The sequence below is a fragment of the Crocuta crocuta genome, unplaced genomic scaffold (genome assembly GCF_008692635.1).
Source record: "Crocuta crocuta isolate KB4526 unplaced genomic scaffold, BGI_CrCroc_1.0 scaffold337, whole genome shotgun sequence".
Classification (NCBI taxonomy): Eukaryota; Metazoa; Chordata; class Mammalia; order Carnivora; family Hyaenidae; genus Crocuta; species Crocuta crocuta.
The window spans coordinates 1229853-1257147 of NW_027528873.1; the positions used below are offsets into that span (position 1 = coordinate 1229853).

At 44.0% G+C, this 27295-nt stretch overlaps 2 protein-coding genes across 2 annotated transcripts in view; one reads left to right on the forward strand and one right to left on the reverse strand.

Moving 5' to 3' along the window:
• Positions 1-19649, forward strand: part of ESYT3 (extended synaptotagmin 3) — a 49526-nt gene extending 29877 nt beyond the window's left edge. The window contains exons 9-23 of the mRNA XM_077756651.1: positions 1362-1532; positions 2196-2278; positions 4106-4154; positions 4436-4525; positions 5017-5079; positions 5179-5241; positions 5804-5872; positions 6580-6666; positions 7310-7459; positions 9060-9556; positions 10193-10291; positions 10765-10896; positions 17874-17979; positions 19018-19067; positions 19411-19649. Coding sequence (XP_077612777.1) covers positions 1362-1532; positions 2196-2278; positions 4106-4154; positions 4436-4525; positions 5017-5079; positions 5179-5241; positions 5804-5872; positions 6580-6666; positions 7310-7459; positions 9060-9556; positions 10193-10291; positions 10765-10896; positions 17874-17979; positions 19018-19067; positions 19411-19447 — 1746 coding nt within the window. The 3' untranslated portion in view covers positions 19448-19649. The remainder of the gene's footprint in view (positions 1-1361; positions 1533-2195; positions 2279-4105; positions 4155-4435; positions 4526-5016; positions 5080-5178; positions 5242-5803; positions 5873-6579; positions 6667-7309; positions 7460-9059; positions 9557-10192; positions 10292-10764; positions 10897-17873; positions 17980-19017; positions 19068-19410) is intronic.
• Positions 19650-26112: 6463 nt separating this feature from the next.
• CEP70 (centrosomal protein 70) overlaps positions 26113-27295 on the reverse strand; it is an 82086-nt gene continuing 80903 nt past the window's right edge. The window contains exon 20 of the transcript XR_013333317.1: positions 26113-26172. The gene's annotated coding sequence lies outside the window, so the exon portion shown is untranslated. The remainder of the gene's footprint in view (positions 26173-27295) is intronic.

Sequence of the window (27295 nt, forward strand, 5' to 3'; positions counted from 1 at the left end):
ACAATCTGTCCTCAGGGGACAACCCTCCTCAACAGGTACTGGAAAGTTGCTGCGATTTAAACTTGGTTGGAATAGTTCTCTCTGCGTGTCTGCGACAACTGGCCGTGGACATTTACATTGATTTCTTTCATTCCATTTTCTATTTTTAGCACTTAATTTTTACCCTAACTTCCTTTTGCAGTCATGAAAAATATTTGCAAGCTTCTGAAGTCCAATATAAATAACAGATTCTATCTTAAGGCATCTGGCTTCTACCCCTTCTTCCCTCCACCTGACCTCCACCGCCCCCCTTTAAGTGCTGGTTTATCCTTGCACTGTTCATCGTTGGTTTTCTAATAGGAGCAGCTGCACCATACAGTTGTGTGTGCTTCTCTGATGACGGTCATATGCCTCTTCTTTGATGGATGGCAGCAACCTGGTTTTCCCCACCTTGCTTTTACCTCTCCGTATGTCCTGGGCACGGCTCTGTGGCATGGAGACAGAGCTCTTCCTCTTTTCCTGCTTACAGCAGCCCTGTCCTACACGGTGTGAATGTGCGGGGGGTTATTTAGGTGGACAGTGAGCTGTGTTGATCTCTCGCTTTTACAAATAGTGATGTCACGAAAAATAGCCTTATATGTGTCTTAGATTTTTGCCAGTACGCTTTTACAGCCAGACGTGAGATTGCTGGGTTAAAGGCTAAATGCCTGTGCATCTGCTGATGTCTTATTTTTTAAATTTTAATTCCAGTACAGGTAACATGCAGTGCTGTGTTAGTTTCAGGTGTACAACAGAGTGACCCAGCAGCTCCACATGTTACTCAGTGCTCATCCTAAGTGTACATGTATCTACAGATATTTAAAAAAACAGTTCTAGGCAGGAGGCCTCCTGGCCCCGTGAAGAGTACTTCCTAACTCTTGCACTCCACTCTGGCTTAGGACAAAGTCCAGAGTGTGGGGCCTTTATGAGCACCCTGCCGGCCGCAGGCAGTGCCCACAAAGGTGTGTAACCTGGGTGTCAGGAGAACTGCCTAGAACTTGGTTCCCCTCTAGAGAGGGGGAATCCGGGAGGTAGCCTTCTCAGATGGTGGTTGTTGGCACAGGAGGAAATGGCCGCAGCTGAACAAGTCATTCCTGTGTAGGTTGAAGGTCGGGATTGGGGACAGGGTTCTGTGATGCAGTGGCCAGAGGCCTGGGCCCTGCCACCACTTGCTGCGTGGCAGTGAGAAAACTGCCGTATCTGGCTTGCCTCCCATGTAGACGACGGAGAGAGTGAGATGGGGTCGGGGTGAGGTCTGACAGCTTTGGCCCTGATGTTGCGGGCCTTGGGGGCTGGCACAGCTGGGGAAGCGGCTGTGAGCCCCGGGCTGGTGCGTTTTCCAGGGAGTGACCAGAGTCCACTTGCTGGAGGCAGAGAAGCTGGCTCAGAAGGACAGCTTCCTGGGGATCCGAGGCAAGTCAGACCCCTATGCCAAGGTGAGCATTGGCCTGCAGCATTTCCGGAGCAGGACCATCTACAAGAACCTGAACCCCACCTGGAACGAGGTATTTGAGGTGAGGGTCTCCTCGGCTACTTTTGATGCCCTCTAGGCTCCATGCTGGGTACAAACAAGGGAGGGCCTCACACGCCCACGTGGCAACACTGGGCCTGAGGAGCGGCCTTGGGGACGTGCAGGCTGGCCTGCATTACCCCTCCTTCCCACACCCACCAGGCTTCAGAGGTGGGCTGCTGTGGCCCTGCCAGAGGGACAGCTCATAAATGAATTCCCACTTCCCTTTCCCATCACGGTCAGCTTTGTTGGGATTTTTCAAGTCAGAGTAAAAGAGACAACTTCAGAGTCAGTTGTGCCCAAATCCTCTCAGCCTCCCCTGCCAGAGCCTCACATCAGGAACTCAAAGTTCTTCACCCACAATCCCTACTACCAGAGGGCAGGACCCACAGCCTGTGAAGTGCTCCAGAAGCCGCAAGCCCCATGCAGACAGAACACACAGCAGCCGCCGTCCCCTGAGCACCCAACCCCCGTCTTCCCCATCCTCCAGGGGAGGACACCACGTCCTTTAGGAGGGGCTCTGCAAAGGCACTGAAGGCGGGAAGCCGCCCAGGGCTGCGAGCTGGCAGGGGGCGGGGCTGGACTTTGCCCCCCCCCCGGTCATGCTTGAGGTCTGCTTCATCCGCCGTGGCGGCCCGCAGATTGAGCATCCTGTCCTTCGTTCCAGTTTATGGTGTACGAAGTCCCCGGGCAGGACCTGGAGGTGGACCTGTACGACGAGGATGCCGACAGGGATGACTTCCTGGGCAGGTGAGGAGGAGGGCCGAGCAAGGCACAGGGGCACCCGGCCAGGCTTGGGGACACCGCGCCTGTGCTTCCGGCACTCAGTCACCTGACACGGTGACCACGTTAGGCAGCCTGCTCCGTCGTTCCACATTCCTGCCACTAACCTCCTCACTAGGGGTCTCCTGAGTGCCCAGCCCTGAGCTGGGCTACGGGGACACAGAGGACCCCACGGTTTGTGTCCCAGGGGCTCTGCACCCTGCAGTCCTGGCGAGATAGCCAGAGTCCCCGCTCGGAGCAGGCACAGGGCCGGCCTGGATGGTCAGGTGCCCAGTGCCCAGGAGCCCTGGCCGCTCGCTCTGGGGCAGGACCCAAACTCAGGCTGTGGGGGGACTGAGATGGCGGGACAGGGGCTGGCCATCAAAACCGCAGATGTACACGTCTTCTGGCCCGGCAGCCCCACCTCCAGGAGTATCCTGTGAAGTAAAAGCACTATACCCGAGGTGCTCTGCAATACGCAGAGCTGTGCTGGCAAAAGAAAGAAGCTGGAGATGCAAATATCCAGCCTCAGAGGACATTGGTTGAGAGAAGAGATTTGCCATTGCCAAACTATGTAAGAGTCTGCAGCTTTTAAAAATGACGAGCAGGGCTGTGTGTGTGTGAGCTGGAGGACTCCATCAGTGCGGAGGAGGAGGGGAGGGGGCAGCCGGGAATGGCCTGTATGGTTTGATTCATTTCTCCAGGGAGGACCCTGGAGTATGTGCGTGTGTGAGCACAGAGAAGGGCACGGAAGCCACAAAGCAGACTGTTCACACTGCTCACCGCACAGGAGGCTGGGATTAGGAGGCAGAAAAGAGAGTTTCACCCAAATCTTCCTCCTCCTGTATTGTTTAGCTTGTTTCCATGAACGTGTAATTTTAAAAGCAGCAAAACAAAGCGGGAGGGACGCGATCTGACAGCTCCCCACCAGATGTTCTTTGTCTTCTCATCTTAGTAGAAAAAGCTGCAGTTTTTGTATTGTTGCAGATGACAAGTGTGGCTTGTAGTTCATGCTGTGTGTAACTGATCTCCAGGGTGTGCTGAGCTCAAGCACATTTCTACCAAGTTACACAGACTTAATTTCCCCCTGGCTATCAGGGTCTTCCATTTGGGCTGCAGTCAGGGTAGTAGGTCTGTGTCACCTCCTGTCACACATATGCCAACCAGACTTATCCCCTGGAGGGCACCTGGGGCAGCGTTGGAAATGGAGGGGCCCTGCCCTGGGGGTTGTTAACGATGACTATGGGAGGTGGTGCCACGGGTGTGGAGAGGGCACAGGACAGGGAAGCTAAACCCCTGCAATGCATGGGCAGTTTTGCACAAAGAATCATCATCCCATTCAGCATGCCAGTGGTACTGTCAGCGAGAAATCCAGGGCCAGTGTGCCCAGCAGCTCACATTCTCCTGGAGGGGGGGGGGAGGTCACTGCTCACAGTCCTCCGTTTGCTTGAGTAGCAAGTGCTTTACCACTGGTGCCTTGAGATGAAGAAGATCCCCTTTTATTCCTCAAAGATTGTAAGCCATTTCTTTACATTATTAATTTATTTAGAGAGACAGATCAAGAATGCAAGATGGAGGGAGGGGTGGAGAGAGGGAGAAAGAAAATCCCAAGCAGGCTCTGTGCTGTCTGCTGTGCCTGACACGAGGCTCGGTCTCACAAACCAAACGGTGAGATCATGACCTGAGCCAAAATCAGGGTTGGATGCTTGACCACCTGAGCCACCCAGGCGCCCCTAAGATCCCGTCTGGAGGGCCGCACCTGGATATGCTGCTTCCTGCCTTCTCGGAGCTAAGCTGACTCCCTGTGTGTTCCAGCCTGCAGATCTGCCTTGCGGATGTCATGACGAACAGAGTGGTGGATGAGGTAGAGTTGGTGCCTGCAAAGCTCCCCCTCCCCCCCTCCCGCCCCCCACCATGGACATCCTTGTTTCCATCTCCAAGTATAGTGCTCTGTCCTTCTATAACCACCTCTCCCAGTCCCTGGAGCCCAGAGCCCACCCCATCTGGGCTGAATCATCTTTGCCTTAAAGCCCCTAGTAGGGCTCCTCCACGTCCCAGAATTGAACTGCTTGAAAAGCGTCGGTAGCATCTCACTGGCCCTCCCTCCTCACCCTCCTCTCCCTGCTCCCCCCACCCCACCTGCAGTGGTTTGTCCTGAATGACACAACAAGCGGGCGGCTGCACCTGCGGCTGGAGTGGCTTTCGCTGATCGCCAGCCCGGACGCTCTGACCGAGGTGAGGGTGAGGTGTCAGCGCCCCCTAACAGAAAGGTGGCGGCGGGGGGAAACTTGCCTTGGGGCCGGTCCATGTGTGAGCTGTGGGAAGGGGGCGAGATGAAGCCCCTAGATCTTGCTCACAGGACCGTCCAGCCAGCCCCACGTTCTGCTGAACCTGTCCCTCGGCCTCACTCCACACAAGGCGGCCCCTGATGGCTCAGCAGTCTGTGAGCATCTCAGCCATCTGCAGGGAAAATGGCCTCCTTAAAAGCTGTTAGTGCTGGTCAGCCCAGTTCATAGGGAAGTCCACCCCTGTGTCTGACTTGAATCTGACATGTTGCAGTTGCGGACTCAGTCTCAACAAAAAGCTAGGTTGTGGGCAACCTCAGGGCTTGTCTGGAGTTCAAGGGTTGGCTGGCTCCCTTCTGCCACGAATAGGCTTCTCCGAAACCAGCCTGTGCCTCCTCATGCTTCAGCACTTAGTGAGGGAGAGTCTGTGTCTGCTTCTAGGACCAAGGTGGCCACTCAACTGCCATCCTCGTAGTCTTCTTGGAGAGTGCCTGCAACCTGCCGGTGAGTGGTGCCATAACCCGTGTCACATACACCCTTGCCTTGTGCCCGTCCCTTGCAAGTGTCCATGTGTCATTCATTTGTCCTATTCTTGTGCTGCAGACAAACCCTTTTGACTACCTGAATGGTGAATATCGAGCCAAAAAACTCCCTAGGTGTACCAAGGTCAGTGAAAGCCAGTCACAGCTCCTTTTCCCCAGAGTCACCACAGCCCCATCTTCTGGGTGACGGTCTGTGCACACACAGCCTAGGGATGACAGGAGTGCCATGCGTCGAGCCTGCCGTGTGCCAAGGGCTGGGCTTTGCAATCCTCCCCCACGTCCATTATGCCCGAGTCCTGTGATGAGTGTGTCTGGTTTTGTTGCCATTTTACAAGTAGCACCCCGAATGTTAAGTACGTAGGTCACAAGTTCAAGGAAGAGCCAGAACGTAACTCCACCTTGTCTGTCTCCATAGCTTTCGGGAACAGAGTGGGTGCTCAAGCAGGCCCAGCTCCGGGCCTCCTGTCTATCCCTTGGAGCCTCCCCTGGGGTTAGCCCCATCCTGGAGCTCGCAGTGCTGGCAGCCCAGGGACCCTGGGGCACCAACGTAGCCTTCTCTCACAGGGAAGAAAGCGGCTGGCCGCAGGTCCCACCGCTGCCCTTTGGGGCTGGGAGGTGAGGCAGGGTAAGGGTGGCGTCTCATATAGATGGCACCACTTTCACGGTTGTGGATCTTACCCCCGCAGAATAAAGCGAGCAGAGACCCCTCTTCCTATGTCAAGCTGTCTGTAGGCAAGAAGACGCACATGAGCAAGGTGAGGCCCCTCAGCGTGTAGCCATGGGACGGGGAGGCCACAGCCCTCTCCGGAGCAGAGGCCAAAGGGCAGGCGATTAGGGAACAGAACAGCGCTTCGTAGCGTTAGGACACTTTCTAGGCACGGTTTCTTCAAAACCACTTCCCAAATAGTTTCCGGTTCAAGGACCTGAGGGTCCGAGATGACTGGCTGGCGCACACGCTGGAAAGCGGCGGCGATGCTACAGGGCCCTTCCTTGGAAGTGAGTGCTCGTGCTGTTACGCGTTCAGCCTCGCATACTTCCAAGTTACGGAAAGAGCCCAAATGCCCATTGCCTGACGAATGGTAAATGTGTGTGCGCGCGTGCACACACACACACAATGGAATATTACTTGGAGAGCAAAATGAATAAAATCTTGCCATCTGCAACAGAGTGGATGTAACTGGAGTATATTATGCTAAGCGAAATAAGTCAGTCAGAAAAAGATAAATATCCTAGGATTTCATGCCTATGTGGGAGTTAAGAAACAAAACAGATGAACTTCGGGGAAGGGAAGGAAAAGTAACTTCTGGGAAAGCTCTCCTTGCCTTTGAGTCTGGCTGTCCTGCCCTAATGCCTCCCGCAAGCCATGGGTGTGGGGGTCTGATCCTCGGGCAGGGCTAGTGGGGGCTGGCACCCTGCTCTGCCCATCCTGACCCTTCAGTGACTCTCTCTCCTCTGTCCCCAGACTTGTCCCCACACCAAAGACCCCGTGTGGAGCCAGGTGTTCTCCTTTTTTGTGTGTGACGTGGCAACCGAGGAGCTGCGTCTGAAGGTTTGTTTCAAGTTGGGGTCTGGGAACAAAGCTAAGAGGAGTCTAAGGCAGGAGGGGTGGGGAGCCAGGAGGTCAGCCCGTGTGTGGGGGAGGATGTGGAGGCCCCGCCTCCTCAGGGGCTGGTGGGTAAGAGGCTGTGAAGGACGAACCCTCAAGTCTCTTGGCTCTCTCCCTGCAAGAGTCTTTCTGGTGGTTACACAGCACCCAGAGTGGCCCGTATTGTAATCCTCCCTGGACTTCTATGATGATGGACTTCTTTAAAAAAAATAATAATCTTCAAAAAGTTCTCTGGAAAACAGATACCTTCTTTATATTTACACATGAGCAAATAGAGGCTCAAACAATGACTTGTCTGAGATTTCATGACCAACACAATTTTGGGGCGCTCAGCTCATCAGTCCTTAAAGCCCCTGTGGCCATTTGGCACACTTGCCTCATACAGCCCATAGCTGCCTCTACCCTGACTGCAAACAGGGACCAGGCCTGGCCCCAGTCCCAGGTTTTTAGGACCAGGCCAATAAGCACAGTACATACTTACTAAGGTGAACTGAGGCTTGGATGGGGCCCGGGACAGGTTGGGGGGAGGGGGGTCTGAGACTGGTCATCCCACCTCATCCCAGTTTTGTGACTGGCCACTGCCCAGGTGCTGGACGATGGCCAGGAGTGTGCTCTGGGGGTGCTGGAGTTTCCCCTGTGCCAGATTCTACCCTATACAGACCTTACCCTTGAGCAGCGCTTTCAGCTGGACCACTCAGGCCTGGACAGCCTCATCTCCATGAGGCTAGTGCTTCGGGTAAGTACCTCTTCTTGTGCCCCAGGGTAGGTGGGGGTGGAGCTCTGGCCATGGAAGAAGGCGGGCTATCCCAGCACTAAGTACCTGCTCTGGCCTGAGACGAAGCTAGGAGATAGATTAATATTTTTCATTAGCTTTGGCATGTGGTCAGCCATTATCTCTTCAGATATTGCCTCTCCCATTCTTTTAATCCTTCCTTCTAGAATTCTTCCACTGGACCCTCTCACCACCTCCTCCATGTGCTGACCTGACCTCACTTTCATATTTTCTGTTTCTTTATCTCTTGGTGCTACATTCTAATTTCTTCAAATCTCTGTCTTCTTAGACCATGAATTCTTTGGCTAATTTTTTATTTCTGATTTTATCTTTTCCAAATCGACCTTTTTTCCACAGTATTTTATTACGATGTTTCTATTCCATCTGTAATCACTTGAAAATACTGTAATCATTTGAAAATACTTACGTTATAACGTTTACCTGTAAATTCTACTCTCGGAAGATCTTGAGAGTTAGATTGTGATGTTGGTTGTATCTGTTTTCTATGCTTGCTAACTTGGATTGCAAACATATGTTCAGAGCTCTTCTGTGACCTGGGTTGAGGCTGCCTGCTTCCAAGGAGGTTCTGTTTTACTATAACCAAGCACTTCAGAGGCATTACAAACTAGGGTCCATTCTTTTTTAAGTTTTAGGTTTCAAGATTCCAAAAGTAAAAATATGAACCAAAATTCCTATAAGGCAGTCTTGTAGGTGCCATATTCTCAGGAAAGTTTTCTGTTCCCCCCCACCAGAGTACAGGAGGAGACAGACCTATTTCTTTTCAGTATTCCCTGGGGGGTGGGATGTTTATCCTAGACTGCTTTTTTTCCCTAAAGAGATCCCAACTTCATGGTTCTCACTTCAACTCCCAGCCTCACATCAACCCAAGGCCTCTTCTCCTAACCCCTTGGGTTTTCAAAGTTGATAAATGACCCTAGGAAAATAACCCCAGTGGCTTTCCCTACTTTCTTGTGAATTTGGCAATGCATTTAAAATGATGTTTGTTTCATTTTATTAGACGTTCTTAATGAGATTTTTCGGAGTATTTTGACCACCACAGTGCTAGCAATGGAAGTCCCTAGGAACAGTCTTGATGACTAACGGGGAAGGAGAAACACAGTGGCTGAGGTCTGAAATTTTGGTGGTAGGAGCACAGGGGTTTATGTGGACAGGAACGTTTAGGGAAAGCAGTGGTGAACAGGGTGATGGCAGGAAAGGACCCTGTCCAGAAGGCAGAACAGGACTGCAGGTGGAGCTCTGGGAGGCCCCTACGTAGAGGAACAGTACATGCTGTAAGAGTGACCCAGGTCTCCAGTGGCCCGTGTGAGTGCAGGCAGGACTGTCGTCATAAAGACTCACTACTGAGACAGGGGTAAGGGAGAAAGAGAATGTTTGGTTACAGGGACCCAGGGGCAAAGAGATTAAGGAAGATACGGTGAGTGTGTGGGGGAAATCCAGTGGATTGTGGTCAGGAAGGAACCATTTTCCAGAGGTTAAGCTGAGAGCAGAGGAGGAGAAAGTGGGTGTGGGGGACATAGTCCATAACCCTGTCATCTACTTGCAGCTCCTGCGTGTGGAAGAACGAGAGATGGGGAGCCCATACACAGGACCTGAAGCCCTAAAGAAGGGTCCTCTGTTCATTAAGAAGGTGGACACCAACCAGGACCCCAAAGCCCCAGCCCAGGGAGAGGGCCCTGAAAATTTGCCATGCCCCCCAGACCCTGGGTCTGATACCAAGGAATCCTCCAAGAGCACCATGACAACCACCTATGCCACTACTGTTGCCACTGAGCCCATGCCCCAAGAGACAGGCCCAGAGCCCACAGGCAAGGACAGTGCCAAAGGGTTCTGTGAGCCCACGGGGAAGAAGAAGAGTTCGACCACCATCTTTCTGACTGTCCCAGGCCCACACTCTCCAGGGCCCATCAAGTCACCCAGACCCATGAGATGCCCTGCCTCCCCATTTGCATGGCCTCCCAAGAGGCTGGCTCCCAGCATGTCCTCGCTCAACTCCCTGGCCTCCTCCTGCTTTGACCTGACAGATACCAGCCTCAACACTGAGTATGCACCTCTCTGCTTAATCTTTTCTAGAATGACCTATATGAAAAATCCATCTCTGGATAGAAAAGTAGATACAAACTTTTCTGTACAAGTTCTGGCCTTTCAGAGTGGCTTCGGGCAAGGCAGCATGGTATGCTAGAAACACAAGGCAAGGGGGGGAGAGAGCAAGTGCAGACCAGCTGTGAAACAGGTGCTGGGCTCTGGTGAAGGTTCCTTACGGCAGAAACGCTTCCTCCCTCCTCAAGTGTACGAGGATGGTATGCAGAGCTCAGAATGTGGGATTTATGGTATCAGTGGCTGCCATTTATTAAGTGTTTACTATGGGCTTATTTAATCCTGTCTTTACAATTAGCTTATGCGATATAGCTTACTATCATAAAGGTTGAATAACTCACCCAAGGTCTCAAGAAATCATGGTATAGAAACAGATCCCACTCCAAGGTTCCTATACTTCATACTGTAAAGTAGGATAATTCCCTGTGAATGGATGGAGCTGACTTCTGACCGAAAGGAACGAGAGAATTATTAATGCGCCTGGCTTTATGTTCCTAAAGCAGGACATGCTTCTGTTGGCGGGGTTGGGGGAGAGGCCCATACCGGTCAGGACAAGGGAAGTGACAAGCCCTTTCCTTACAGCGGCGGGGCACTCTGGCAGCAGAGGCTGGGGGAGATTCAGCTCACCGTGCGCTATGTGTGTCTGCGGCACTGCCTCAGTGTGCTCATCAACGGCTGCAGGTAACGAGATGCTGGGGCCAAGAAGAGACCTCTGGGACCATCAGGTGAACACGAGAGTGCAGGTGCTCAGAGCAGTGGCAGGGGTGGGCACTGCTGATGGAGACAAGTAATACACTGGGGGGAGGGGTGTGATGAAGGCTGCATGCTGTGAATAACAAGGCCTCAATGATGCTGATGGGCTCCAGAGCCAAGGGCTCTGTTCAGACATAACCACTGCAAAACTGTTGGGCGTGACCAGTCCCTTTTCTCAAGTGGGGAATCTCCTACGTCCTTTAGATGCAAAGTACTTGCTCTACTCCCTACTTTAAAAAAACACACGTGCTTTCAAAATCATGCATCTGATGTTTGATCATCTAGACGAGAGGCATTTTTATCCTCCACGCCGTCTAGAGCTCAATGGCCAGTATAGCTTTCTCCAAATGAGTCTTTTCAGTGTTTTAAAACTTTCTTTAATGTCTTTGAAACCAACTCAGAAACTTGACCCCCTGCACCAGCAGCGGAGCTGACCCATATGTCCGGGTCTACTTGCTGCCAGAAAGGAGGTGGGCGTGCCGCAAGAAGACTTCTATAAAAAGGAAGACCCTGGAACCTCTCTTTGATGAGACGTAAGTGGCCAAGCTGCCTGCCTAGGGTGCTGGCTTATCTGTTCAAGTATTTGCTGAGGGCCTGGCCTGTGCCTGGCAAGCCAGCCCAATGCACGCTTGCACGAAGTTTCTAGACAGGAGTGGGAGGAAAGGACTGCCGGGGCAGTTAAGCAAAACAGCAGCTACCATCTTTTCTGACCCATTGGGACTAAAGTGGTCCTGATTATGAACTGTCCCATATTTTTTTCTCTTTAAATGAAGGCTCCTTAACAGCAAAAGGATTTAAATACGGTCAAGTATGTTTTCTGAGAATCTGTTTTAAAGTAGTAGTTAAAAATAAATATACCTTAGGGGCACCTGGGTAGCTCAGTCGGTTGAGCATCTGACTTCGGCTCAGGTCATGATCTCCCCGTTTGTAGGTTCAAGTCCCACTTTGTGCTGACAGCTCAGTGCCCACTTCAGATTCTGTGTCTCCCTCTTTCTGCCCCTCCCCTGCTTGCATTCTGTCTCTTTCTCTCAAAAATATATTGAAAAAATTTTTTAAAATATATACCTTGAACCTAAGGACTTAAAATTTCCTCCAAAGCTTCAAGCTCTTTGGCCTGTCTTTCCTTCTGCAACAAAGCGTAGCTGTCAAGTGAAAGGCTACCCTAATTTGTCCACCCATGTCCTTGGGCACAAGACTGGCAGACAGATTCTAATCACATTTTTTGCTTTTGATGGGCCAGGTGTGGCAAGTCTTATGTGGAATATTCTTGACTTCAAGTTGACCACAAGGTACAGAGGTCAAAATCTCATCAATGCTTCCTTCTGCTTCAGAATCCTGACAAAAGACATTTCTAACCAGCCTAGGAAGGGAATATACCTGAGCATTCTGATTTCCTCTTACTTTGGTTAATAATTACTCATTTTAAAAGAGTTGCACTGAGTACTCTTTGGGCCATGTCTCAGAACTAAGAAGTTCCTTTAAGAGCTTCACTTGGGAGTTCTGTGGTCCCAAGAAAGGAGGCCAGAGAGAGAGAATCTAGGCATTATTTACTGAACACCTTATGCCAGGCACCATCTATATTCTGGAGCCACACAAGTGAGAGACTTTGTACTCAAAGACAGCTCTGACACAGTTGTAAAAGGATTTCAAAATTGCCATGTAGGAACAGAGAGGGGAGAGGCTTGACATTTGACTTTTGTGACAAACTTGATTTGTTAGTAATTCTCTCAAAATTTTAACAGCAAGATATGGCTGGATTATCTGGAGGGCAGACTTGGCAACCTCCATCCTCACAATACACCTAGAAGTTAGAATCCCAGAGGCCTCTTGTGAGTATATGACCTGTACTAAGACACGCTATAATTAAAGTGTCAAGAGTTAAAGGGAGAATCGTAAAAGCAGCAAGATGAAAATAACTCGTTATACATAACGGAACCCCCCTTAGGCAGCAGATTTTTCAGCAGCAACTCTGCAGGCCAGAAGGGACTAACACGATATAGTCAAAGTGCTGAAAGAAAAACTTCCAACCAAGAATACTCTACCTGGGAAAGTTGTCATAAAGAATTGGAGAGATAGAGGGCACTTGGGTGGCTCAATCAGTTAAGTGTCTGACTTCAGTTCAGGTCATGATCTCATGGTTCATGAGTTCTAGCCCCACATCAGGCTCTGTGCCTGGAGCCTGCTTCAGATTTGGTGTGTGTGTGTGTCCCTCTCTCAAAAGTAAATAAACATAAAAAAAAAAAAAGAATTGGAGGGAGAGAAATTATTACCACTGAACTGGCCTTAAAAGAAATGTTAAAGGGACCCTGTAAACTTAAAGGAAACAGTACTAGTTAGTAACAAGAACACATAGAACAGTATAAATCTCACTGGTAAAGGTAAGTATATAGTAATGGTAGTAGATCATTTATAAAGCTAGTATGAGAGTTAAACAAAAATACGAAAAACAACTATCAGCACAGTAACTAGTTAAGGGATATAAAAAGATGTAAAACGTGGGGGGGGGGCAGTGGTCAAAATGTAGAGCTTTAGAATGCTTTCAAACTTAAGAAGATACTATCAACTTAAAGCAGACTGTTATATGTAAGCCTCCGGGTAACCACAAAGCAATAACTTATAGTAGGTATACAAAACCTAAAATAACCTAAGCATAGCACTAAAGACGGTCATAAAACACAGAGAGCCAAGAGAAGAAAAGGAGAGAGGAACTACAGAGCGTCCAGAAAAGAATGAACAAAATGGCACTAAGTACTATGAACTATCAATGGCTGCTTTATGAATTGACTAATTTCTCCAATCAAAAGACACAGAGCAGCTGAAAGGATAACAAACAAGACCCATCTTCTATGGTGCCTGTAAGAGACTCGCTTCAGATGCAGTCTAAGAGTAATACTCCCTTCATTGATAGTGAAGGGATGGAAAAAGTCCAAGCAAATGAAAACCAAAACTGGGGTAGCTATACTTCTATCAGACAAAATGGACTTGAAAACAAAGACAGTAATAAGAGACACAGGTGGGCATTACATAACGATAAGAGGTCAATCCAACCAGAGGACATAAAATTTGTAAATATTTATGCACCCAACATAGAAACAACAAAGTATATAGAGCAAATATTTACAGACCTAAAGGAAGAAATTGCAATACAATAATAGTAGGGGACTTTAACACCCCACTTACTTCAGTGGTAGATCATCCCAGGCAGAAAATCAATAAGGCAATATCAGCCTTAAATGACATGTTAGACCACATGGGTTTAACAGATACATACAGAACATTTCATCCCAAAGCAGAATATACAGAATATACATTTTTTATATGTACATCACAAAACAAGTCTTAATTTAAGAAAACTGAAATTATATCAAGCATCTTCTCTGACCACAATGGTATGAGACTAGAAATCAAGTACAAGTAATATGGAAAATTCACAAGTATGTAAGATTAAACACCATGCTACTGAACAATCAATGGGTCAAAGAAGAAATCAAAAGAGAAATAAAAAATATCTTCAGATAAATGAAAACACAACATACCAAATTTGTGGAATGCAATAAAAGCAATTATAAGAGGAACGTTCATAGTGATAACATACATCAGTAAATAATAAAAATCTCAAACAACCTAAGTTTACACCTCAAAGAACTGTGAAAAGAATGAAGAAAGCCCAAAGTCAAAAGAAAGGAAATAAAGAGCAGAAATAAATGAAATGATAAAGACTAATAGAAAAGATCCATGAAATTAAGAGTTGGTTCTTTGAAAAGATAAAAATGACAAACCTTTGGCTAGATTCATCAAAAAGAAACACAAAATCAGAAATGAAAGATTAAGACATTATAGCTGCTGTCACAGAAGTACAATGGATCATGAGACTACAATTATATGCTAACAAATCTGACAACCTCGAAGAAATGGGTAAATTCCTAGAAACATACAACCTAGACTGAATGATGAATAGAAAATCTGAACAGACTCTTTCTAATTCAGTCTCTGTACTAGTAATCAAAATAACCGCCCAGGACCAGATGTATTCACTAGTGAATTCTATCAAACAGTCAGAATACAAATCCTTCTTAAACTCTTCCAAAAAAATAGAAGAGGAGGGAACACTTCCAAACTCATTTTACAAGGCCAGCATTTACCCTGATACCAAAACCAAACAAGGACACCGTATGAAAAAGTTCTAGACCAATATCCTGATGAATATGGAGTCAAAAATCCTCAACAAAATGTTAGAAAGCTGAATCCAGGGCTCCTGGGTGGCTCAGTCGGTCAAGTGTCTGACTCTGGCTCAGGTCATGATCTTGTGGTTTGTGAGTTCAAACCTTGTGTCGGGCGGGCTCTGTGCTGACAGCTCAGAGCCTGGAACCTGCTTCAGATTCTGTGTCTTCCTCTCTCTCTCTCCCCCTCTCCTGCTCGTGCTCTCTTTTTCAAAAATAAACATTTAAAAAACAGAAAAAGATAACATTTGTTTAAAAAACAAAACAAAAAAACCCCCAAATTCGACAATATATTGAAAGGATGGCACACCATGATCAAGTGGAGATCCCAGGATTCAAGGATGATTCCACATCCATCTGCAAATCAATGTGAAATACCACATTAACAAAAATCAGATGTTCATCTCAAAAGGCGCAGATAAAATGTGACAAAATTCAGGGCGCCTTGGTGGCTCAATCTGTTAAGTGTTCAACTCTTGATTTCAGCTTCAGTCATGATCTCATGTTTGTAAGATGGAGCCCCTTGTCAGGCTCTGCACTGACAGCATGGAGCCTGCTTGGCCTTCTCTCTGGCCCTCCTTCACTCACTCTCTCTCAAAATAAAAAAAATTAAGGAAAAAAAAGTGACAAAATACAACAAACTGGGTACAGAGGGAATGTAGCTCAACATAATAAGGGCCACAGAGGACAAATCCACAACTAACATCATACTCAGCAGTGAGAAGCTGAAAGCTTTTCCTCTAAGGGAAGGAACAAGACAAGGATGCCCACTCTTGCCACTTGTTTAATACTGGAAGTCACAGAGCAATTAGACCAGAAAAACAAATGGCATCAAAGTTGAAAAGGAAGACGTAAAAGTGTCACTATTTGCAGATGACATAACATTATAGAAAACCCTAAAGACTCCACTAAAACACCATTAGAATTAATGAACAATTTCAGTACATGTCTGTTCACTAACAATGAATTATCAGAGAAATTAACAGTCTCACTTACAGCTGCATCAGAAAGAATAAAATACCTAGGAATAAATTTAACCAAAGAGGTAAAAGATCAGTACACTGAAAAATTGAACACAACACAGATAGACAGTTCCTGCTCACAGAATGGAAGAATTAATGTAAAAATGTCCACACTACCCAAAGCAAACTACAGATTTAATGCAATCCCTTTCAAAATTCCAATGGCATTTTTCATAGAAACAGAGCAAATAATCCTAAAATTAGCATGGAACGATAAAAAACCCAAAGAAATGTTAAAGAACAAAGCTGGAAGCATTATATTACTTTGATTTCAAACTCTATTATAAAGCTATGATAATCAAACAGTATGGTATTGGCATAAAAAACACACACACAAAGATTAACGGAACAAAATAGCTCAGAAACAAATCCACATATATCTGGTCAACTAATTTATGACAATAGTCAATTAATACAACAACTTATACAATGAGGAAAGGACTTTCTTCAATAGGCAGTGTTGGGAAAACTGGACCACAATCTTACATCATACACAAAAGTAAACTTAATATGGATTAAAGACTTGAACGTAAGACATGAAACCATGAAACTCCTAGAAGAAAATATAGGCAATAAGCTCTGTGACACTGATCTTGCTGACCATTTTTTAGATTTGCCTTTTAGCAAAGGCAACAAAAACAAAAGTGCAACTACATGAAACTGAAAAGCTTCTGCATAGCAAAGGAAATGGTCAACAAAACAAAGGGGCAACATAATGGGAGAAAATATTTACAAGCCATTTATCTGAGGTGTTAATATTCAAAATATACAAAGAACTCATACAATTCAATATATTAAAAAAAGGTCTGATTTTAAAATAAGCAGAAAACCTCAACATTTTTCCAAAAAAGATATATAGATGGCCAACAGATACATAAAAAGGTGCTTAATATCATTAATCCTCAGAGAAATGCGAATCAAAACAACATCGAGATATCATCTCATACCTGTTAGAAAGACTATTAACAAGAGTTGGCAAAGATGTGGAGAAACAGAATCCTTGTGCACTATTGGTGGGAACGCAAACTGGTGCAGCCACTGTGGAAAAACAGTATAGAGGTTCTACAAAAAATTAAAAATAGAACTACCCTACAACCCAGCAATTCTACTTCTGGGTATTTATCCAAAGAAAATGAAAATACAAATTCAGAAACATATGTACTGCCATGTTCACTGCAACATTATATACAATAGCCAAGACGTACAAGAGCCAAGGAAGCAACTTAAGTGTCCCACTGACAAATGCATTAAGAAGATGTGTTACACACACACAATTATTCTGCCATAAAAAATAATGAAATCTTGCCATTTGTGAAAACATGGATGGATTATGAGAATAATATGCTAAATGAAATAGAAAAAGATTCTTACTGTATGATCTCACATGTGGAATCTAAACCGCCCCCCCCGCCAAAACCATAGAAGATACCAAAAAACCCCCCAAAGATGCCAAACTTGTTGATAAAGAGAACAGATTGGTGGTTGGTGGCAGAGCATGGTGGGGTGAAGATAGGTGAAAGGGGTCAAAAGGAACAAATTTCCACTTATAAAATGAAGTCATGGGATATAAGGTACAGCGTGGTGACCATATTTAATAATACTATATTACATTTTTGAAAGTTCTCACCACGAGAAAAAAATTAATAACTGTGTAGTGATGGACATTGACTTCAGAACATTTTGCAATATATACAAATACCAAATCATGTTATACATCTGAAACTAACATTACTTTGCCTCAAAAAAACCCCCCAAGAAACAAAAAACAAAAACAAAAAAAATACAAGTAAGGAGTCCAGTGGCCTCTTGTGAGTACATGACAAAGCTTGTACGCAAAATTACCTCTGCCCTACTCCACAGACAGAAGAGGGAAGGACCACTATTTCCTGTGAAACTGCAAGAGACCTAAGTATTCAGCATCCTAGTCCTTAGCTGGTCAGAAAAAACAACTGAGATAGGGTTGAGGTGGGCCTATGAGCAGTCACTGCTGAGAGAGAGAAGGGGCAAGCCAGGGCAAGCTCACACAAAAGCACGAAGCAAACTGCAAAGCATGGTAGTCCGAGGCACTTTCTGGAAAGGCAAACAGCCTCTTGACACTTCCAGGGCCTGTGATTAGTGCAGAACAGTGATTGTCATACTGATGCACCAGATATCTGCTGTTGTTCTGGATGCTCCCCTCAATACTCTTCTGTCTTAAAAGTAGGAAAACCGATCAAACAAAAATGATTAAAATATACAAAGCTCACTTTAACTTTTTGCTTCTTAAAGATTTGAATTTTTTGTTCCCATGGAAGAAGTAAAGAAGAGGTCACTAGATGTCGCAGTGAAAAACAGGAGGCCACTTGGCTCACACAGAAGGAAGGAACTAGGAAAAGTAAGTACAAAAGGGACTCTTGATCCTCTGTCCCCACCTGACACGCTGTTCACTGGTGGAACCCCCTTTCAGAAATTCTGGTGGGATCACCAGTCTATCACCAGACCTGGGCTCAAGGAAGGTAGAGCCTCTTTGGGAGGTTTGGGTGGGTGGGTGTGTGTGTGTGTGTGTGTGTGTGTGTGTGTGTGTACTGTTTCTGAAAGTATCAGATGTGTAAATTAAACTGATAAACACTATTAACAAAGTGGAGGATCTATCCAAATTTGTCACTGCACAAGTATCTGAACATCTATTGTATTAAATATTGTTTTGGTAAATACAGCATCATGTGAAGGCTTGGGTCTCATTATGTCAAGATTTTTGTGGAGATGGGATTTTACTTAAAGTAGAAGTACAGTAAATATAATCAGGAAGATGCCAAGGAGAGACAAAAAGAATGTTTAATACTTTGCTATTGTATTTTAATAAACATCATCTTTTTAAAAGCCCACTTCTATGATGGAGATAATATTATCCTCACTTTTACAGTTGGGGCAACTATGGTGTCTTGCTTAAAATTATGATCAGTTCATGCTATAGGCAAGTTGTTCTCCCTTTCATTAACATTTGTAAATTTTTTTTTTAAATTTTGTTTATTTACTTTGAGAGAGAGAGAGAGAGAGAGAGAGAGAGAGAGAGAATCCCAAGCAGGGTTCAACACTGCCAGCATGGAGCCCAGTGCAGGACCTGAACTCACAAACCCAAGACCTGACCTGAGCTGAGATCTTGAGTCAGACTCTTGACCAACAGAGCCACCCAGGTGCCCCATATAAATTCTGAGGTCTAAATCCAAACAGCAGTTCACCTTTTCTCAGGACACTGAGGTCATTGCCAGAATCTCTCCAGAAGGACAGAACAATGTTGAGAGCCAAAGGAAAAAGAGCCCTTGCTCAAAACTGAAGCCCAAGGAAGACCTTTTTATGATCAGTTCCATTTGTTTCAATAGGTATCTGTTCAATGCAATTTTTGGAAGGAAATTGATTATTTGTTTTCATTTAGGTAATGATTGACTTATCAAAAGAGGATCTGATTAAGGGTTTCTCACAATGGTGAGTTCTTTTGTTTATCACATTGATCTGGTACTCAAGCAACTGTCTCAGACAGCTGCACATATACTCTCTCTTTTCAGAAAGTTCTTCCTTTTCAGAACATGTCAGCTTCTTTGCTTATTGAGGAGGGAGACTGATTAGACTTGTACTTAAGGCTTTCCCGCTTGCAGATCTCACTTGACCAACAGACCTCTTTAAATTCTCGCCTTCTCCCTGCCTGGTCTCCTTACAGAAAGATGGGTTCTCCTGTCCCACAGGGACCCAGGCAGGCTAGACAAGGCTTCCTGTACACTGCCACCACGACACACTCTGATACTAATACAAGCCCAAACCTGTTTTACAGGTATGAGCTGACTCCAGATGGACTGCCCCGAAGTTGATGAGCACACTTACCACCTTGATATTAAAATGTGTACATATGTATATTTTGTAATTTCAATCAGAAAGGCCATTTGAAAATATATACATACATTTTTGTGTGGAATTTAAGTGCATGACTGGATGATACTAAGAAGAGGTAAACATATGTAAAAGCAAGAACTATTCTCTCAGTTGGATTTAATTGTTCAAATCCAAAAAGAAATGGGGTATTCATGCCTAATAAATTATTGGGAACCTCAGTGGTGGTTTTTGTTTTGTTTTTTGTGTTTTTTGGTAGGTAATTACATACAACTTGGGACTTGTCAAAAGGGTCCTGTCTCAGGCATAGCGGGTAAAGAAGGTCTGTTCCTGGAGGAGCTCCCAATATTCCTGCCAAGTGACCGAGGGAAGAGGCTTCTTTTATAGGAATAAAAAGTGACTCACACCAAAAGTGCCAAAAGCCAACACTACCTATGCCGTTCTGACTGCCACCTCTGGGACTTTGCTGCCTGGAAATTTGTTCCTGTATCTACTTTGGAACTGAAATGTACTTTTCTGACAGCCACAATGCTAAAGTGGTATAGCTACATACCCTCACTTATATACTGCAGTGTGGGATGGCCCGGGACCGGACTCCAGTGTGGCATCACTTCCATAGGAAAAGACAGACCAAATCCCAAGCCCGCGTCTGCATCTGCGCTCCCAGGCCACGGCACTGGAGCCTGCTGCAGAGTGTTAGTGCTGGAGGGGAAAGGGGGCCTCAGAATCCCTCGCCCATAGTTTGGCAGTCTGTTCCACCTGAGACATGGCTGGTTCACTTAACATTTAAAAGGAAAAAAATAGGTAAACTGCACATTTAAACAAGTGCCTCTTTTGCATTTCAAAGTTAATAAAACCAAATATTCTCCTCCTCTCTGACGTTATCCTAAGTTCCTGTGGAGCTCGCCTAATCTCCTCTCTCCCTCCCCCACTGCCTTCACTGCCGCTTTTCTGAAGAATGGTATCATCGTAAGGTTTTTATCATGTTACTCTCTTACAAATTATCTATGATTTCCTGTTTTCTACAAGAATAAAACCGACTTTTTTTCTTCTATTTTTTTTTACAAATANTCATCATACACATCTCTCATATCCTTGGTTAGGTTTATTCCTAGGTATTTTATGGTTTTTTGTGCAATTGTGAATGGGATCAGTTTCTTGATTTCTCTTTCTGTTGCTTTGTTATTGGTATATAAAAATGCAACCGATTTCTGTACGTTGATTTTGTACCCTGCAACTTGGCTGAATTCATGAATCAATTCTAGTATGCTTCTGGTGCAGTCTGTCGGGTAAAATCCACTTCTTAATTTGCCCTTCAAACCTAACAATTTGGTCCCCAGTTTTTTGCTACTCTCTATTCATATGTATCTGCTCTATTCCAGAATAGTCTATGTATCATCTTATCGTGCCTACTCAAATCCTCAATCCCCTTAAAGGTCGGTCTCAGAACCTCTATCCTCTAGGATATCCTCTAGGATAGATAAATCCTCTATCACGCCAGTCCACAGTGAAATGGCCTCTCCCCACCTCCTACATCGTTTACTATCAATACTGTGTATTTTTCATTTTAACAATTCCCTGCCTTATAACACTTAATTTTTAAAAAATGTTTACTAGAGGGGCACTTGGGTGGCTCAGTCAGTTAAGCATCTGACTTTGGCTCAGGTCATGATCTCACAGTTAGTGAGTTCGAGCCTCGCGCCAGGCTCTGTGCCGACAGCTAAGAGCCTGGAGCCTGCTTGGGGTTCTGTGTCTCCCTTTCTTTCTTCCCCTCCCCCACTCACGCTATGTCTCTCTCTCTCTCTCAGAAATGAATAAATATTTAAAAAAATGTTTATTGGAGATCTATGAAGGTCACATACTAAGCAACTACTTACATTGTTTGGTATTTAATGTTTCTGTTTATTGTCTGTCCAGTTGAACTAAGTTACTCTGATTTTCAACCCCCATCATCCACGACTATGCTAAGTACACGGTAGATGTGTAATAATATTTGTTTCTGCTAAGAATTCTATTTTGGATGACAAATTCTCATAAAATGGGGCAAATGTTGCCTGCTAGTCCTACCTCATAGTGGCATTCAAATATTCACTAAATACACATGCCCTGAAAATGGTAAAGCACTATAGAAGTATAAGGGAATGCATCATACATCATATCCTGCATATTAGCAACCCTAAAATAACTTCTGGTCAAGATGGCAGACAAGTGCAGGATGCCTGGATGGCTCAGTCAGTTAAGCATCTGACTTCGGCTCAGGTCATGATCTCATGGTTCATGAGTTCAAGTCTCACGTCTGGCTCTGTGCTGACAGCTCAGAGCCTGGAGCCTGCTTTGGATTCCATGTCTCTCTCTCTCTGCCCCTCTACCACTCACACCCTATCACTCTCAAAAATAAACAGTTATTTTTAAAAAAATCCTCTTAAAGATGGCAGACAAGTGAAAACCTATCCTTCCTCCTCCTACATAGAAAGTCCTACTTAAACCAGGAACATTTATTTTACAGATGGCTGGTTAAGAAGTAACATAGGTAAAGTTCCTGATGATGGTCTAAGAGGAATCTAAAGCCGGGTACAGGAGTTGAAGGGGAGTTTAAGTCCTGACAGGAAGCAGAATTCTAGCATATACACTAGACAGAAGGCAAGGTTACCGTGTAAGGGACAAGAAGCCTGAAAAGTTTTGAATCAGACAACACCGTGGCTGCCAAGGAGGATAAGTAATTGGTTGTCAGCAATGGGTGGAAACAATCACCAAATTGGTCCTACAGAAGTATGGAATCTGTGGTTACACATAACTGACTTGGACAGAAACCCCCAAACCTTGAAAATGTGAAAACTGGTTTCAAACCTGCAATCCCGTGAAGCCCTAACCCAGGCATCACCAACTGGCCCTTAGGGTTGCCACTCCCATCCCGGGGACCTGTGGGATCACTACAGCAGGTAATTCCCACCAAAAGACGCTCCCAGGAAAAAGCTGCAAGATAAAATTGGAATTTTAAACATATGAAACACATGGGAACATCAAACTGAAAAATGGCTACTAGATATATTTCAGGAAGAAATAAAATGTAACATTCAGAAGCGGCACATGGGAAACAATGGGAAGCAAAAGCAATCCATAAAATGGCAGTTAACTTAAGTCTTGCCTGTTTAAAAAATATAAGCAAGCAACCAAAAATTTTTGCAAAAACTGGGTTCAAAAACACAATGCTAAAATGCTGGTATTAACCTTTGAAAAAGGACATGAGGCTAGTTCAGAGAAAAGTTAAAGTGTTCAAGTCATTATCTTATTTAGGAAACTAAAGATAGTTTTATATTTTAAAAAAATTATCAATTTGTGTCAGTTAACTAGCTTATCCTCAGCTCCAAATCAACCCGTCTTTGCAGTGCTTTGATGACACAGGCGGGGTGGGGGTGAAGGGTGGGGGGGTGTGCTTGGTGTTAGGCTTTGTCAATAAAGGGCGTTGCAGAGACACTGTGAGGCGGTAGCGAAAGGAGCAAAAGGAAGGGCTCTTTCTTTTCTCTGCTGGTGTGCTGTTGTCCATGGCAGCTTGCTGGTTGTCAGGTGGAGACTATTCTCCATCACCGAAGCACCCCTCACAGTTTATCCCTGGTGCCTATCCTTGGGATCTGCCACCATAACCAAGGCCTTCATGGTTAAGAACCAGCCAGCAAGTTCGTTTTGTCTCTTTTTTTCCCCCCCAACAAGTGGACTTCTTCCTATGGCCGCCAAACCTCTCCTCAAAGTAGTTTTCAATCTCAGCCTAGTTGGAAGGCATTCTTCTAAATTTCTAAATTCCTTTCTTGTTCACTATCTTTTATCCTTGGGGGTAGTAGTACCTATTTCTGAAGCTGCTACTTTGTACCCCCTAGAGTCCTCTTTTATCCCCTTTTAGTAGTTAACTACCTTTTACTAATTGGCAATTCTTGTTTTAAATTTTTCCTGTTAGCTACTTACACAGTGTGGTTTGTTTCCTGATTGGACCGTGACAAAGTATATTTAAAATGTTAAGATAATAAGTAAAATAGAGTAACAACAGAATATCAATAGACCTGAACTATAAAACTTCTATATCAGTAGTCAGGAAAAATAAAGAAAAAATCCCCCCCCACAAAAAATAAGAAAAAAAGCACAGAAAAATAAACTAGAAAAAACAAGATGGTCAAAAGACCTCTAAATATATTTATACTCATGATAATCCCACTATGAAAGCCTAGAATATAGAATGATACCAGGAAAACTGGACAGCTACGTGCAAAGGAATCAAACTGGACCACTTTCTTATACCATACACACAAAAAAAACCTCAAATGGATTAAAGACCTAAATGTGAGATCTGAAATCGTAAAAGTCCTAGAAGAAAATATAGGCAGTAATCTTTCTGTCTTTGGATTTAGCAACATTATTCTAGATATGTTTCCTCAGGCATGGGAAACAAACGCAAAATTAAACTACTGAGAGTAAGTCAAAAAGTTTTTTTTTTGGTTTTTGTTTTTTGGTTTTTTTTTTAAAGCAGGCTTCACACCCAGTGTGGAGCCCAATGCAGGGCTTGAACTCATGACCCTGAGATCAAGACGGGAGCTGAGATCAAGAGTTAGAGACCTGACTGAGCCACCAGGTGCCCTAAAATAAAAACCCTCTGTAAAGCAAAAGAAACCACAGAAAAAAACAAAAAGGCAAACTACTGGGAGAATATATCTGCAAATGACATATCTAATAAAGGAGTTAATATCCAAAATAAAAAAGAACCTATACAAGTCAACCAAAACAATAATCCAAATAAAAATTGGGCAGAGGATGCTCAACATCAGGGGTGCCTGGCTGGCTGGCTCAGTCAGTAGAGCATGCAACTCTTGACTTTGGGGTCATGAGTTTGAGCCCCACGTTGGGCAGAGATTACTTTCAAAACAATGTTCAACATCATTAATCAGGGAGATGCAAATCAAAACCATTAGGAGATACTACCTTATAGCTATCAGAATGGCGATTATGAGAAAGAAAATAAATAACAGGTGTTAGCAAGGATGTTGACAAGAGGGAACCCTCATCCACTGTTGATGGGAATGTAAGTTGGTATAGCCACCAAGGTTCTTCAAAAAATTAAAAACAGAAATCCCATATGATCCAGTAAATCCACTACTGGGAATTTATGCAAAGAAGATGGAAACACTAATTTGAAAAGACATATGCACCCCTATGTTTATTGCACCATTATTTACAATTATTAAAGTATGTCCAATCCAAGTGTCTACTACTGATAGATAAATGGATAAAGAATATGTAGTATATATACACAACAGAGTATTACTCAGCCATAAAAACAGGTGAGGTTGTGCCATTTGAAACAACATGCTGGATCTAAAAGATATTACACTAAGTGAAATAAGTCAGGCAGAGGAAGACAAATACCATATGATTTCACTTCTATGTGGAGTCTAAAAAACGAAGGAACAGACAAAATAAAAAACCCCAGAAACCGACCCATAAATGGAGAACTGGTAGTTTGCCAGAGTGTAGGGGTGTCGGGGTATGGGCAAAATGGGTGAATGGGGATAGGAGGTTAAGGTTTCTAGTGAGGGAATGTGTCTGTCATGGGGATAAAAGGTATAGAAGAGGAAATATAATCAATGGTATTGGAAAAACATTGTACAGTGACAGAAGGCAGCTACAGTTGTGGTGAGCATAATATGTATACAGTTGTATACCGATGTTGTACAGCTGAAAGTAATCTCACACTGTGTGTCAACTATACGTCCATAAAAACAAACAATTCCAAGTATATTAGAATCACTGTGAAAGACAAATATACAGCTATAATATAACATAGGAGAATGATTTTTACAACTGTGACTAGGGAAAGATTTCCTAAGACACAGAGAGCACTAAACTATAAAGTTCATACATCTCTATACTAAAATTAGTTTCTTCAGTTCAAAAAAACAAAACTACAGTTGACCCTTAAGCAACATGGGTTTGAATTGCACGGTTCTACTTATATGTGGATTATTTTTTATAAATATAGTTTAGTACTATAAATGTATTTTCTCTTCCATATGGTTTCCTTAATAACATTTTCTTTTCTCTTACTTTCCTTATAAGAATACAGTATACAATATATGTAATATAATAAATATGTGTTGATTGACTGCTTACATTATCAGTAAGGCTTCCTTCCTTCTGTTTCTTGTTCTTGGTTGTTGTAAAAAACAGCAGGCAGTTCTTGAGGAATCAAAAGTTACACACAGATTTTTGACTGCATGAGGGGCAGGGCAACACCCCTCACCCCCATGCTGTTCAAGGGTCAACTGTATACAAAAATGGAAAGAGAGTACAGAATGGTAGAAGGCATTTGCTACACATGCAACTATCAAGTAGCTCATGTCCAAAATATGTAACTCTTACACATCAATATGAAAAGACAGGCAGTCCAACAGAAAAATGAACAAAGTTCATATATAAGCACTGCTAAAAAGAATACAAATGGCCAGTAAACAAAGGAAAAGATGCTTAACTTCATTAATAATCACAGAAATAAACATTACAACCATAATAAAAATTCTATACAATGGCAAAAAATTAAAAATCTGACTTACCAACAATTGGTCAGGATGTGGAAAACTGGAACTCTCATACACTGATGGTGGGAGTATAAACTGGTACAACCGCTTTGGAAAATACTTTGGCATTTTGGCAGTTTCTTCTAAAGCTGAAGGTAAGCATTCCCTGTTAAAGTTGCCACAATGTACAGGCCTCAAGGCTCCACTGACATCATTACCTATAGGAATATCACCTCTAACTGTACAGAACACAGTCTTTGTGGCTGTGTACAGAAGTGTTTTCCCCTACGGCCCAGCCACTTTGCTTCTTGATTCTAGAAAACTTGCACACAAGTGTACAAGGATACATATACAAGAACGTTCATAGCACCAATTTACAACAACCAAGAACAAGAAACATCCCAAATACCAATTTCCAGTAGGATAGACAAACGGACTGTATAATATTCATACATCTAAAAATACTAGATGGCAATGAAAACAAACTGGACCAACAGACAACAACGTGGAGCAATAGTATAAAAAATATTGAAACAAAGAACAAATATTAAGAATAATATACGTAACATGATTCAACAATTTTATACAGTTGGAAAATAGGTAAAACTCAACTATGCTGGTTTAGGCATATACACAAAAGTGGCAATACTATAAAAAAACAAAGAAGTGGCTAACATAAGTCAGACTAATGGTTACCCGTTGGGGGAAAGGACGTACAGTAGGGACGCATGTTGGAGTGCTGGTGATACTCTATTTTTTATCATTCATTATACTTGACACTTATGGTTTATACCATTTTTAGCATGTGTTCTATTTTACAATTTTAAAAAATCAGTAAAGAAATGTAAAATGAAATGAAATAAATGAAATGAAAAAAAGGAAAAGAAATATCCAACAACTATTAATTAAAAGAAAGGACAAAACTGTATTTAAAGTGAAATGCATGAGTAGCAATAGAGATACTGAGGAGATATTGCCAACTATAAATTTATAAGTACATGTAAATAGGCTTGGAATATATAAAAACAGGGATGCCTGGGTGGATCAGTCAGTTAGTAAGCATCCAACTCCAGCTTGGTTGGATCCAGCATCTCATGGTTCGTGGATTCGAGCCCTGCATAGGGTTCTATGCTGACAGCTCAGAGCCTAAAGGCTGCTTCAGATTCTATCTCCCTGCCTCTCTGTCTCTGCCCCTCCCATTGCTTGTGTACTCTCTCTCTCTCTAATAAACAAACATTAAATTATATATATGTGTACATATATATATAATAA